This window comes from Pristiophorus japonicus, chromosome 8 (assembly GCF_044704955.1).
Source record: "Pristiophorus japonicus isolate sPriJap1 chromosome 8, sPriJap1.hap1, whole genome shotgun sequence".
NCBI lineage: Eukaryota > Metazoa > Chordata > Chondrichthyes > Pristiophoridae > Pristiophorus > Pristiophorus japonicus.
In genome coordinates, this window is record NC_091984.1 from 25169643 (window position 1) to 25185163 (window position 15521).

The 15521-nt window shown below is 45.1% G+C and overlaps 1 protein-coding gene across 9 annotated transcripts in view; it reads left to right on the plus strand.

Annotated features, from left to right (window-relative positions):
* Nucleotides 1-14381, plus strand: part of hfm1 (helicase for meiosis 1) — a 202633-nt gene extending 188252 nt beyond the window's left edge. For 4 of the 9 annotated variants that reach the window (XM_070886575.1, XM_070886579.1, XM_070886576.1 and 1 more), the window contains 4 exons: nucleotides 7282-7384; nucleotides 11879-11957; nucleotides 12743-12903; nucleotides 13422-14381. In XM_070886575.1, the coding sequence (XP_070742676.1) occupies nucleotides 7282-7384; nucleotides 11879-11957; nucleotides 12743-12903; nucleotides 13422-13479 (401 nt within the window). In that variant the 3' untranslated portion in view covers nucleotides 13480-14381. Of the gene's footprint in view, nucleotides 1-1886; nucleotides 2013-2202; nucleotides 2338-4266; nucleotides 4558-7281; nucleotides 7385-11878; nucleotides 11958-12742; nucleotides 12904-13421 lie in introns of those variants that run through there. The other 5 variants (XR_011594029.1, XR_011594030.1, XR_011594031.1 and 2 more) reach the window with 5 other exon arrangements.
* The last annotated feature ends 1140 nt before the right edge of the window (nucleotides 14382-15521 follow it).

A 15521-nucleotide genomic window follows, 5' to 3' on the forward strand; every position in this document is an offset into this window, starting at 1 on the left:
ATTTCAAGAATATTTAGCTGTATTTCACTCTTTGTTCTAAACGCATAATTACTTTAAAAATATTAGTCCCAACTTCTGAACAAGACCTCGATAACTCACTTGTGTATATATTTTTCAGTGAATTAGTAGTTTTTGCTCAGAACAAATTCTGTATTCCATAGTTACCTGCTGAGTATTACTTACTTGAAGTTTCAATTTTCCAATCCCAGAAAAAATATAACAATAAGTAACTCACATTGTTACAAGTTTCATTGTATAGTATGCATGAGGACCGCTCCCACCAGAATGTTGGTTTGTATTTTCATAAGGCTGTTTATTTACTACTGTGGATTAAGATCTGTCACATATTCTGCTGCTGCTTTCTTCAAAAGTAGTTGATGACTTTTATCCAATGTAACTAAGTTGAGAAATTTCCACGGGGTGGGGAAATTTTCAACTGCCGGCCGCCATTTCTTGCCTTAAAAACAGGCCATCGGCAGATGACAACATGATGGGTATCTTGTACACCCATTTGCCTGTCTGACTCAGGCCATTAAATGGGCACTCAGCACTCTTGCACAAAATGACAGTAGACCATTTAAATCGGGGTCCTATGCTGGTCGTAGGATCATAATTGTGATTTTCATGGATAATGGTCAGAGCAAGAAAATACATGCTGTCCCACTTTCTCCCGGTGTCGAGAGGCTTAACCAGTGGTCCTTCAGGGACCGCCTGAGGCAAGTCCAAAAATGCCAAGGTTTTCTAAGGTTTTTGTGGTTGCAGGAGAAGCCGGTCTGTTCTCACCTACCTCTCCCCGAAACCCGCTTCGCTTGCCGGCCGACTCCATGCAGCAGCTGACCAAATTTCCAAAGTCCGAAAAATGCAAGCAGCAGTGCAGCACCCATTTGATGCCCACGGTTCTACCGCAATATTCATATAAGCCTAACCCTAAAAGTAATTTGGACCTCCAGACTCTAACCTTGGGTGGGTGCACAAGCACATTGCCAATATTGCTCCATTCAGGGCCCGAACTGAAAATATACTTATATAGTTCTTTTGATAGGTTAGTAGGAAATTCCTTGAAAATACCATATTAGGAGCATTCTCAATTTCACCCTATTTCAAGTTAATATGTAAGTATTAAACTTTGTGAACTTAAGAAATACTTATTGGCTATGTGCCGCGGCCATTCAAAGTGGTACAGGCAACACGTAAAATTTGTGCTGCCTGCTCATTATAATTGCAGTGCTGATCCCAGCGCTAAACACGCTGCTGATTGGCTTAACGATGAACACGGGGGCCGATATCGTGTACAGTCTACTGGCAAATAAAGTTTGGCCTAGGCTCGCAGCACTACTTAAAGGGGAGGTGCTTTGTTGCAGAAGCATCTCATTGTCATTGTGTAGAAAGTCATGGCCCAATAGCCAAGAGAACGGGTGAGGAGATTTTCAGATGCGGCACTGGAGGCCTTGGTCCTGGGGTTCAAAGACGCCATCAGGTCCTCTACCTGCAAGTGGGAAGAAGGCCTTCAAGGCAGAACAGCAGAATGGGTTGGGAAAAGATCGCTGAAGCCGCCAGTGCGGTAAGTGTTTGCCCCAGGACCTGGATCAAGTGCTACAAAAAGTTTAATGACCTCACACGAATAGCCAAGGTAAGTGAATGCATCATCAAATGCCATATCCCACCGTCTGCACCACAAGCCTCACACATTCCCATCACTCACCTACCAACAATCTCTAGCAATCACCACAATAATAACTTCACTTCACCCTCACATATTTATTACTGCTGCAAGACTCACACCAACATATCAATCTAACACATACTACCAGCTATTCAATGAAGGCAGGCAGATCACTCAAATGCATTGCACCACACTCATTGACATACTTCCCTTTCTCGTGCAGGCAAAGGTCGCTCAAACCCACCGGGAGCAGCGACAGACGGGTGGTGGGGAAGGCCGTCTGCAGAACTTGACTGAGCTGGAGGAAGCAGTGCTAGAGATCATTGGAGGAGCAGTCACATAGTCCGTGGTGAGCGGGGAAGTTGAAAGCATTGCTGATGATGAGAGTATGCTCAAACCTAATCCTTCTTCTCACATCTCGCTTCCCCCTCATTCCACAATCTCTTCTCACTTACAAGCTGCTAATGGTGTAAGCATCGATATCTTGCTTTCCCCCCTCCCCTCACCATAACTAGACTGTTGTGTCTTTCTCCTTTCAGATATCCAAGAACTCCAACCTGGCCAACCAGTCCCCGAAGTGATGATGGACAGTGAAGGAGAAAAAGACATCCTGTCACTGCATCTGACACTCGCAGGCACCAGCTCAGAAAATGGCACTGCGTGGACTTTAGAAGGTAGTATAGAGGCATGATCTGCATGTGGTGAGTGAGCTGCAGCCAGGCCAGGGGGAAAGGATAGCTTGGGTGCCAGCTCCCCAGAAGACGAGTTCATGCATGGCTTCTGCTGCACAGGACTCAGATGATGACCTCGATAGGGCAGCCTTCAGAAGAAGGGTAATGGGCATGCACACAGAAATGTTGGTGCAATGGCAAGCCTGCCAGAGAGCCTCTTGTCATTGTCAAGGAGCATTGAGGAGTCCAGCTCCAACGCTGCACAGGGCTAAGTGTGAAGCTTGTAGCCTGTGATTTCCAGGATGGAAATGATGTGCAACTCCATGAATGACCTTGTTGACCCAGACATGATGCTGTGCATGATGGCCGATGATGCAGCTTCCATTGCAGCACAGGCGGAAGTGACCCAACGTCTTAGTGTTGCAGTGAAAGATCAGACTGCTGCCAACATGGCTGCGTTTACGAGTGTGGAAAGAGGCTTGCAGTGGAAAGGCCCCTTTCACAGCACTCCAACAATCTGTCCCCCTCCCCCCCCCCCCCAACAGATAGCTAGGAATACTGAGGCACTGCCCCAGGGGAGTGACAGTGGCTCCATGGAGCAAGAACCTGCTGTCCTCTGTCAGGATGACAGCATTAGTTCTGCCACTGTGCCAGTGCCCTTGCTGCTGCCTGTCATCCAGCCAGCTGCCACCCATGCCGAGGTGCTGCAGTCTACAGCCAGCCCTTCAAGCCCAGAGCTGCTTGAGGTCATCCTGCAAGGCCATCTACAGACTCGCCCACTGAACGTCAGCAGCCTTCCACCAGCCATGATGCAACCACTAGGGGAGCACTTCATAGGAGCACTGGAGTAGGAAAAGGACCACGAAAGACTGACAAGGGAATAAGAACATAAGAAATAGGAGTAGGCCATACGGCCCCTCGAGCCTGCTTCGCCATTCAATAAGATATTGGCTGATCTGATCATGGACTCAGCTCCACCTCCCTGCCAGCTCCTCATAACCCCTTATTCCCTTTATTGTTTAAGAAACTGTCTATTTCTGTCTTAACTTTATTTAATGCCCCAGCTTCCACAGCTCTCTGAGGCAGCGAATTCCACAGATTTACAATCCTCTGAGATAATACATTTCTCCTCATCTCAGTTTTAAATGGGCGGCCCCTTATTCTAAAATCATGCCCTCTAGTTCTAGTTTCCCCCATCAGTGGAAACATCCTCTTTGCATCCACCTTGTCAAGTCCCCTCATAATCTTATACGTTTTGATAAAATCACCTCTCATTCTTCAGAATTCCAATGAGTAGAGCTCCAACCTAGTCAACCTTTCTTCATAAGTCAACCCCCTCATCTCCGGAATCAACCTAGTGAACCTTCTCTGAACTGCCTCCAAAGCAAGTATATCCTTTCGTAAATATGGAAACCAAAACTACATGCAGTATTCCAGGTGTGGCTTCACCAATACACTGTATAGCTGTAGCAAGACTTCCCTGCTTTTATACTCCATCCCCTTTGCAATAAAGGCCAAGATTCCATTGGCCTTCCTGATCACTTGTATCTGCATTCTATCCTTTTGTGTTTCATGCATAAGTACCCCTAGGTCCTGCTGTACTGCAGCACTTTGCAATCTTTCTCCATTTAAATAATAACTTGCTCTTTGATTTTTTTTCTGCCAAAGTGCATGACCTCACACTTTCCAACATTATACTCCATCTGCCAAATTTTTGCCCACTCACTTAGCCTGTCTATGTCCTTTTGCAGATTTTTTGTGTCCTCCTCACACATTGCTTTTCCTCCCATCTTTGTATCATCAGCAAACTTGGCTACATTACACTCAGTCCCTTCTTCCACAGAGTGATTAGTTAACGTTCTTGTTTTGATTCAGATTTCATGAATTTATAAATTGTTTGGAATGTTTGTTTTGTGATTGCTCTCATTTCAGCTTTTTGTCCAGGAGGACGCTTTGATGTTCCGTGACAGAGGGATGGTAAGATGGGGAAGTGATGAACAACGGGAATCTGGGGTTTCAGTCATTGGAACTGGAGTCTGATGAAGTGCCCACAGACAGCCCGTCCGCAACGGGGATCTGCTGCCTGCATCCTCTCTTCCTCCTCCTCTTTCTCCTCCTCCTCCTGAGGTGGTCCCAGAACTTATGGTGGCAAGGGCTGCACCCTCATGATGGCCAAGTTATGGAGCTTGCAGCAAACCACGACGAAATGGGACACTCGCTCCAGTGAGTACCGAAGAGCCCCTCCTGAGCGTCAAGGCAGTAGAACTGTTGCTTCAGCACCCGGTTGGTATGCTCGCTGACGTTACTTGTGGCAGCATGGCTCTCATTATATTAATGCTGGCCCATGAGTGGTGGGGTTGTGGAGGAGAGTCATCAGCCAGGTACAGAGCAGATAGCCCTTGTCTCCAAACAGCCACCCTCGAGTTTGACGTGGTGGCTGTAAGATTGCTGGCACACCGGACTGGCGCAGGATGAAGGCATCATGACTGTTTCCAGGATACCAGGCATTCACCATCTCAATGCGTGGTCGCACACCAACTGTACATTAAGTGAGTGGTGGCCTTTGTAGTTACGGAACATCTCAGGATTGCCCGCAAAGCCATGTGTGTGCAATCAATGGCGCCCTGTGCCATCTGAAAGCCCGATATCCTGGTAAAGCCACATGCGCACTCCTCCTGCTTCTCTCTGTTCATAGAGAATACAATGAAGTCCATTCTCCTGGAGTACAGAGCCTCTGTGACCTCTTGGATGCAGCGATGGATGGGAGATGTTAGCTATGTATCCTCCGTCAAACTAGAAGGATCCGGTGGTGAAAAAATGAGGGTTATTGGGCCACTGGCAGCGTCGTTGTTGCCCTGCTCCGAAGTTGCAGGTCTGGTTCCAGGAGGCAGCAGATTTCTGTGACCATCTCCTTGGTGAAGCGGAGCCTCCTAATACACTGCTCCTGGCTTAAATGCAGGTAGAAATGCTCTTGTAAGACCCTCGATGGGTAAGGCCTCCTGTTGAGATCCCTCCTTCTCCTCCCTCTATGAGCATCTTGTCCTCTTCTTCACTGCCTCCGCTCCATCACCCTGTCATACTCGAACGCGAGAGGGACTGCAATTAGAGCCTCCATGACTGAGCAACTGGTATGAGCAAAAGCCTTTAAATGAGAAGCAAAGTGTTCTCCACTTGCAGCAACACCCCCTGTCACTTCAACAATGTTAAATAACTGTAGAAAGTCCCATACAGTTGCGCAAATTTACACAGAGCCAGCAGAAATGAAAAAACAAGTCAACTGCAAGTTGTTGTTGATCCCTTTAAATAGCGTGTCGGGGGGCGGTTCCTTCCTGCTGCTGAACGCATGTTCAGCTGGTCATGATTTGGAGAGGACATTAAAAGGGCCAGCGACGTTCAAAATGGCAGATCGTGCGTCAAATCAGCTTTGCACAGTTATGACGTCATGATATACCTCATATCCATTTCTGCAGTGAGCGCAGGCAATGGCAGCGCTGCTGACTTGCCTGAAATGGTGGCTGCTGCGGGAACCGCTGGCTGCGGGCAAAAACGAGGCAGCTGCCATTTTCTCTTCCAAACCGGCTTTAAAGGCCAGCGCAAATGGGTCCAATTTCCCAACCATTGACTTTATCATTCTCTATATAGTGGGTCCTGAAGTCATCTTTCGTGTGCTTGGTTTCACACTGTGCTATGTTTAAAGGGACTAACTACTTGTACTACACTTTTATTGACAGACAGGCCTCTGTCCAGCCCTGCCCCGCACCCCCCGTACTGCACTTTTTTGACCGACAGATGATAAGCCCCGCCCCCTGTCAAGCTCCCACACACACCGCCCCACCGCCAACTGAATCATTCCATGCACGTGGTGCCGAGAAGCAGGACCTGAGGCTCCAACTCTTCTCCTCCTCACCCCCCCACCCCCCCGGCCGGCCTGGGCCCGATGGCAGTGGGAGGAAGCTGATGGCGGCAGGCCTGGGGCCGATGGTGGCGTGGTGACCCGATGGCGAGAGAGAGGCTGGGGGGGAAGGAGGCGGAGAGAGAGTGTGGCTGGGGGAGAGAGAGAGGCTGGGGATGGGGCGGGGGGCGGGGGGCGGTGGGGGAGAGAAAAAGAGCGCAAGAGGCTGGGGGGAGAGAGAGAGACACAGAGGAGAGTGGGATCAGAGGGAACTCAGGGAAGAGATCACGTTCTTCCAACCCCCCACAAGTGACATCGTTGGAATGTATGATATCCAGAAGTCATGACACTGTCACTATTCACTTCCTACCCAATAAATCTGTTAACAATCCATCTATGGTGGGCTGGGGGGTGGTGGGGGGGAGCGGGGGAGGATGCACTTGCTCTGGGGTAAGGCACTTCGGCTGCAGGAGGGATGTACTTGGACTGGGGTAAGACACTTCGGTTGGGGGAGGATGCACTTGCTCTGGGGTAAGGCACTTCGGCTGGGGGAGGGATATACTTGGACTGGGGTAAGGCACTTTGGCTGGGGAAGGATGTACTTGGACTGGGGTAAGGCACTTTGGCTGGGGGAGGGATATACTTGGACTGGGGTAAGGCACTTTGGCTGGTCCTTCTGGGGAGCTCTGTCCTCTGTCGCTTCAGGAAGTCAAAGTGGATCGAGTTACAATTTGCAAAGTCAGAGAGACCTTGGAATGGGTGGTTCCAGTTACACATTCCTGTGAAACTTCAGGGTGTGGCTTATCCTCCAACGGACCAATCAGAAACAAAGGGCATGTTGGCCATTTTGGCTGTACAAATAAACACGTCCATGTTTGAATGCTGTTACATTGCTGAGTGCACCAACAACAGTGATATACAACAATGCTTTAATTTCTCTGAGAAGAAATCAAACTTTCAACATTTTACTTCGGAGTAGTAAATCATCGTGCCCTTGGTAAGTGATATAAAAGTCAATTGAATCTAAGATTGTTCTGATTTGTGTATTTAAACAGATTCTTCCTTTAGCATATATCCAAAGTTAACAGAATACAACCAATTGCCTGAACGTCCTTGGAAAAAGTTCCAGAACCAAATAACTAATGAGAACTATGAAAGGTAAGCTTTACAAAGTGATAGCCTAATGACATAATAGCTATCGAAGTACTCTGTAGTCTGGAAATAACAATGAATGACATTATTGTTTGAATGCTTAACACATTTATATCGAATTCCTTCTTCCCCTATTTTAACATAAATGGGATAACTTTTCCCTCTGTGCTGTTTTCAGTTGGCTGGCTGGCTGGCAGAGCGTGGCAGCCGGCTGATAATGATAATGGGAGATCCGTTCCATTTTGAGGGTCGTGCCTCATTAACCTAGGGCTAGCAAGCTACAGGAATTAACGAGTGGCCCAGGGTCATGCGCTGGTTTCAGGCCGCCACAGAATCGGGTGGCCCAGCTGCCGCCTCTGGGCCTGGAAGAAGGTAGCTTGGGGTGGGGGGGGAACGTCTGTTCTCAGTGGGGGCGGGGCATTTGACCCAGAGCAGCAGCAGCCCAAGTTATTTTTGTGGACTCCTCATGGCCCCACAAATATAAATAACTATTTACCTTTGGGCTGCTTTATGGCATCATAGGACCCCAACTTAATTACCTAAGTTAGCTGTGCACTTGCTTCAAACAGCCAGCCTATTCTGAGTTCCTTGTCAAAATGCCAATGGCCACAGTGACTGCAGGAACAGAGCGGTATGATTTTTGGGGCACTACTGCTCTGCTTCCACCAGCGGGAAGGCTCAAATCTATCCCAACTTGTGTTATCCACTGAATATTTCAACAGCCCTATTTCCGATAATGATATCTCCTCCCAGAATGTCAAATGTTTAACATAAATATATTAATGCTTCCTCTAAAATAGCAATGAGAGCAATTTGATGTGAGTGTGTTAAACATTCGTAGAATAACATTGCTCAAAGTAACTTTCAAGCTAATATACACATTCCAGAAAGTATGAATAGTCATACATTTTAATTGGAAAGAACACTTAAGTAAAAATATTCGCACATCATATAATGGTAAATGCTAACTTTATAGAAATGTCCAGGTTTTTTTTAATGAACTTTGTGACCATCAAGGTGAGGATTGCCAATGCTGGGGCACTAAACACTATTCTGTTTTATCCATTCAGTACTGTACATTTTGTTTCAAATACTAATCATAATGTTGCTTCTCTGAATAAAAGTACCAATTACTGCCAAATTGTAGGAAGTTTTAAATTGTTGGTTCATAAACTGGATTTAGTCTTAGATTGCTTGAAAGATTTTTTATTGTGGTTGTTGCACTCAGCAAAGGAAGGAGACCTTAATCCTAGGCTAGATTTTAATCAAGGTCCATTTAAAAACATCATAATTCTTGGGATGTGGGCGTCACTGGCAAAGCCATTATTTATTCCCCGTCCCTAGTTGCCCTTAGAAAGTGATGGTACAACTATGTGGCTTGCTTATCCACTTCAGAGGGCAGCTAAGAGTCAACCACTTTCATCGGACTGGAGTTGCATATAGGCCAGACTGGGTAAAGGCAGCAGGTTTCCATCCGTAAGCACATCAATAAACTATTGGGTTTTTACAACAATCTGACAGCTTCATGCTCACTTTTACCGATAACCAGCTTTTTATTTCCAGATTTTTTTTGCAATTCTCAAACTGCCACGGTGGGATTTGAACTTGCATTGTCTGGATTATTTAGGTCCCAGTGTATACTAATCCATTTAGGACCTACATATTCAGGTGGTAGAAGATTTAGGCCGTTAAGGCTCCGTAGCACCCATTTCTTTGGCGCTGCGGATGCCATTTTGAATCCAAAATGGTGTCCGCACCGCGCACGCACACTTCTGGATGCCATTTTGGTGAGATCGTTAGCGCGGGCGCTAGGAGTGTGCACCAGAGTTATGCAGATCATCAGTCAGCGTGTAACGCTGATTTGAAGCCAGCACAGCCATTTTTGACCTCAAAGCTCCAGCTAACATAGTCTTAAACACGCACAGCTGAACATGCATTCAGCAGCAGGAAAGACCCCCCACAACAGCACTATTTCAAGGGATAATCAACTGTTATCAGGTTAGTTATTGATTGATTTCTACTGGTTCTTGGTGAGTTTGTAGAAGTGTTTGGTTTGTTATCTTATTTGAAGTTGCTGAAGTCTCCAAGGAGTGGTGTGACAGGTTACCTCAAGGCTTCTGCTCAGACCAGTTGCTCCCAGACATGGGTGCAGTAGTTTGTATCTCCCTTGCCTTGCAGCATGATGGGGAGAATGAGCAGAGGCGACAGAGGACAAGCTACTCGAAGAAGGAAGAGGAAAAGGGGGAAGAAGGGCTTCAGCAGAAGGCAGTATCCACCCAAGGTCTTCATGGGGCAATTCTCCTATCTCAACCTCAGCGACGAACAGTGTATGCAACGTCTCCGCTTCACTAAGGAGGTGCTCACTGAAAGCTGCCACCTGTTGCAGGGAGAACAACGGCCTCAGAACAGGGCAAGGACGGCATTGCCAGTGACTGTGAAAGTAAGCGTGGCCATGAATGTTTATGCATCAGGCTCCTTCCAGACTGGAGCAGGCAGTATTTCCAACATCTCCCAGTTTGCCATGCACTGTTGCATAAGGGAGGTCACTGAGGCTCTGTATGCAAAAAGAGGTGAATACATTTAATTCTCTCTTGTCAGAGATAACCAGGCAGAGCAAGTACGCAGCTTTGCCAAAATAGCAGGCTTCCCCATAGTGCGGGGTGCCATTGACTACACACATGAATTCGGATATTTACAGCAACTCCCTCAATGTCCAGCTGGTGTACGACCATACTCAGCGCATCATGCAGGTCAATGCTCAGTATCCTGGCAGCAGTCATGGTGTCTTCATTTTGCGGCAGTCCGTTGTACCATCCGTATTTGAGCCACCATGACAAACCGGAGGGTGGCTATTGGAAGACAAGGTCTCTCCGATGACTATCTGGGTCATGACTCTGGTGCGCAACCCAAGCACACATGGGAAGCATGGAATGTGATCGAACAGACCATTGGCATGCTTAAATAATATTTCCGCTGCCTGGACCACTCTGGAGGAGCCCTGCAGTACTTGCCAAAGCGAGTCTCAAGATTTGTCGTGGTCTGCCGCATGCTGCACAACTTTGCCATCATGAGGACACAGCCCTTGGCACTATGTACAGTGAAGAGCTGAGGAGGAAGGGAGGAGGCAACACAACCCCTTTCTGGCAGTGTTATCAGTGATTGACTCATCCGACTGCGGTACCAGTGAACGCAACCCCACCTTCCCTCTGTTACTGACCACAGTGTCCACTTGGCCACAATGCTACAATAAAAGCCATAACAAAACAAACATTCTAAACTAAATTTACAAATGAAACCATCCAATATTACATACCTAAGTCAACTAACCACCCTTGTGCAGTCCCTTAGTGACTGTCTTCCATGTGTTTTTGCCTGTCCTCGTGCTCCTATGCAGTGCTACCCCAGTGGGCTGTAGCATAGCTGGTGGAAGACTGCTGACTTTCAGTGGGGGAAGACTGCAGATGGCCTTGGCGGATGACCTCTAGGAGCTCTGGGCCTAGAAGGCCCAGCTTTGGACTGCACCATCTCAACAAGGGCAGCAACAGTCTGGGCTGGCTGGCTGACCGGGGCAAGCAAGAGCACTGGCAGAGTGGCACTAGTGAGAGCACAAAAGCTTTCATCATGAGAGAGGACAGTAGGTTCATGCTCCATGGAGCCACTGCCACTCTCCCAGGGCAGCACCTCAGCAATCCTAGTAATCTGTTGGAGGACAGATTGCTGGACTGCTATCACACCATGCAAGTCCCTTTCAACACTGGTAGCAGCTACGATAGCAGCAGTCTGAGCTTGCTTGGCAGGAAGCTGAGTCTGCAAAGGAGCAATCTGAGCTTGCATGACAGAAGTCTGAGCTTCCGCTACAGCACTCAGATATTGTGTGGCTTCTGCTTGTGCTGCAGTGGAAGCTGAGACATCAGCCATCAGATGTTGCACCATGTTTGGGTTCACAAGTGCGCTGATGGAGTTGCCCATCACTTCCATGCTGGAAAGGATAAAAAAATGAAAAAACAATCATACTTACCTCAGGTTGACATTACTTCACTCACTGCAGCTGGTGCAGCTTGGACCGCCAGCTTTCACAGGCAATCCCACTAGGCGCGCTACGGATCAGGCGCGAACCATATATCAAGCCAGTGTCACAACCAGGGGCGCTGCACACCGATTTGCCTCTCCCGGGCTCCGCAGCCCGCAAACCCGGCACCAAATGTCACAGAGGGGCCCTGGAAGCTGGCCGGCTGCCCGGAAATGCTTCCTGCTGCCATTACTTCCCCTCCAGGGCGAAAACAGGCAGCAACAAGCTGAAAATCCAGCCCCAGATCTTATAAGACAGTGAACATTTGTTCCCAAGACCCATACTATAATTAAAGAGGACGATATAGCTAGATGAAGTTTTTTTTTAATTGTCTTACGATCCAGCTTAAAAAAATTACTGCATTCTCATAATTTGATACTTCTATTGTATGTAATGAATAGTTTTTGATAAACATATTTTCATGTTTTTAGTGCTGGATATCTGCCAACAAGGGAACAACCCGGCTCCTTGAATTCTAGATTATCATTTAACTCAACAGTTCAAGAAACGGTAAATTGTAACATAAAGAGATTAATCACATGTAACAGTCTGGTTGTGTAACAAGCAAGTCATTCCTTTAAAAGTCCAAAGGTTGCAGGTCTGAGTCCCAGAAATGCAACTCAAATTTGCCAGCAAGAATCCCGTGCCTTTATCAATTCTTGACGAGGCAACTCGGTGCAGCATGTGTCAGAATTAGTGCATTCCAGCTTGGGAGAGAAGAAAAAGTGTGCTTTGCTGCTAAATTCAGTGCTGAATTTACATCAATGCCTGCATAAGTTCAACATAAAATTGGAATTTTTTAAACATGTGCTACAGACATTGCAATTGAAAATATATTCTAAATCATCTAATATGATAAAATGTCATCAGAATAGCATGTATTTTGAAATTAAATTTGAGAAATGTTTAAAATGAATGTTTAAATTAGAACTTCCACTACAATAGCAGGGAGATAAATTTCGTATGAATGCATTGTTTATACACTGGTATCCAACAGTGCAATTCCAGTGAGATGGAGCGTTAAAAGAGTATTTAGTGCAAGAGAGATACATGGATAGGAGAAAAGCAACAAGATAGCTATGACATGTAAACATTCTGATCACTAAGCTCTGTTTACACTAATTTGTTCAGTTCCGTTTAAATAAATTGTAATATGCTAAGGCTTCAAAAAAATTAAATAAAAATCTTACATTATTTCAAATGTTAGATTACATACATAGATAATTAGAATATAAATAAAACTGTCCTTAGTGAAATGTGTTTTTTTAATTAGAAATGTTAATTTTATATTGCAGCCTAAAATCATTGGAACTATTCATCACACAAGTCTTATGCAAGGTTCAGAGGAAGGACTGAGTTCTGCTACTTCTGAACTAAATGCAGTGAAGTGTTTCAAAAGCAGTGGGCCCTTAGATTGCTTCCGTCAGTACAATACTAACACTGAAAGAGAATCCAGGTGGGTTTCATTGGAGTGTGCTTTTTAGGAAAGAAATCAGTACCAGAACTGAGTTTCAAAAATGTACGTTGTGAGAATGTAAACATCAATATAGAACTAGGGGACATAGTTTAAGAATCAGGGGCTGCCCATTTAGAACTGAGCTGAGGAGGAATTTCTTCTCACAGAGAGTTGTAAATCTGTGGAATTCTCTATCCCAGAGAGCTGTGGAGGCTGGGTCATTGAATATATTTAAGGTGGAGATAGACTTTTAAACGATAAGGGAGCGGAAGTGGAGCTGAGCCCAAGATCAGATCAGCCATGATCTTATTAAATGGAGGAGCAGGCTCGAGGAGCCAAATGGCCTACTCCTGCTCCTATTTCTTATGTTCTTATTTGATGATAAATCTGAGCTAAATGGCGTACTCCTGCTCCTATTTCTTATGTTCTTATTTGATGATAAATCTGAACTTTCAGATTTATTTTACTGTGTGTGTTTCAGATTATTTTGTACTTGACTGCAATTTTGTCTGTTTCAGATGTGCTTCAGAGGAAGAATGTGATGCTCTGCTTGGCATTTTTGATGGCATATTTTAGAATATCACTTGCTTAAAACTTGTGGAACAACAAATATGTTTGCAATGTATCAACAAATTGCAAAGACTCTCAATTTGTTAACTTTTTGAGGCATGTACCAAATACTAAAACACAATTTGAGAATGGTGCATATATGACAGATTTTTGTATGATTTTACTGTCAGTATTTACAATGGAAATTGATATTTTATTTCATGTGCAAAGCAAATCATTTTAATCATTACATTTCTGAACTGAAAAGATAGACAACATAGGATACTCGTGGACAAAAGCTAAATCATCCACCTGAAATTTCTCTGTTATTTTAGCAGAGTTTTGATAGATTAGCACTTCCAATAAAATAGCAAAGAGGATTCTTAGATGAAGGTGTGAAATGTTTGCCAGTATCCCACATCAGAATTTCGGAGCTGAAGCTGTCAAACCATGTGATTATGTTTCTTTACAATTAAAAATTATTCAGCTATGTTTTTGCAAAGAATCAATTTTGAATAAAAAATATTATAAAAACAGAAAGTGCTGGAAATACTTAGCAGGTCAGGGTGGAAGGCAGGAGAGATTTAATCATGCCTCCCACCCTATCACAGACCTCTCTCATTATTTCCACCCCTCCCCCCTTTCCCTGCCTTTGTACTTGCTTAAAACCTGCTTACAGTCGAGCTTTTTCCAGCAGAAGCCTAGGAGCTCGACACCTGTCAATCCTCTCAGTTGGGGAACAGTGATTGGCATAAAGAAGCTAAAATGAGGAGGAAATATGCATATACATACACATTTTATATGTATAAAAAACAAAACAATTGCTTGTAAACATAAATGTTAAGACTAATTTAATGATTATAGTCCTCATGTTACTGTCATCTTATTGTATTGAAACTTCTTTGAATTGAATGTGAAAACAACTCCAGCAGAGGTAATTGTCTGCATGAATAAAGTTATGTGTTCCTTCAAAAAAACATTTGCATTTATATAGCACCTTTCACGACCACCAGACGTCTCAAATGAAGTACTTTTGGAGTGTAGTCACTGTTGTAATGTGGGAAGAGGCTCATATTTGAGCCCAGTTTGTTTATAGTGGTTCAATATTCAGTCCATTACACAAAATAACGCTATATTTGCTGCTGATGGGGGAAACATAGAAAATAGGTGTAGGAGTAGGCCATTTGGCCCTTCAAGCCTGCACCACCATTCAATAAAATCATGGCTGATCATTCCCTCAGTACCCCTTTCCTGCTTTCTCTCCATACCCCTTGATCCCCTTAGCCGTAAGGGCCATATCTAACTCCCTCTTGAATATATCCAATGAGCTGGCATCAACAACTCTCTGCGGCAGGGAATTCCACAGGTTAACAACTCTCTGAGTGAAGAAGTTTCTCCTCATCTCAGTCCTAAATTGGCTACCCCTTATCCTAAGACTATGTCCCTTGGTTCTGGATTAGGTTAATGTCTAGTTTTCCCTCTTTGTTGGCAATAGGTAATCTTTTTTAAAAATGCGTTTATTTTTGCCAATTTTCCTCCTCTTTCCAATTCTATTCCTCTCCTGAGAGTATTGGTTACACACACATTGGACACCCTCACCTTCACCCTTACTCAAATAGCTGTTTTCCATGCATGAGTTTAGACAGTGAGTGCCAGCTGGCTATTTGACTGTTGGGAACAACACAGCTGAGCATCCACACGTGCTTGGGATCATTGGACAATGGTCAGAAGCAGAAATTCTGATTGTATTTTCTCTCCTTCGGCCAAGGGCTTTGAGGCCAATTGTAACGATCCTGTTGCCATCGCAGCTGAAATCAGCCAACTAAGTGTAGACCAGGGAATCCAATCACTCTGAATGGAACCTTTGAGAATGTCCTTTTTATCTATATGACTCAGTTATATGCTGCATTTTAGTCATCATGGGAGCAGTTCCTATTGTAAAGATTGTTATTCATCTTTCTCCACAGACTACGATATACTGCAGTTGAATAATCCTGTGATCACCTGGTTTCTCTTAGCTCTCCAACATTGCTCTCAAAGGCCTTGGGTTTCAATGTACGTAATTCCAA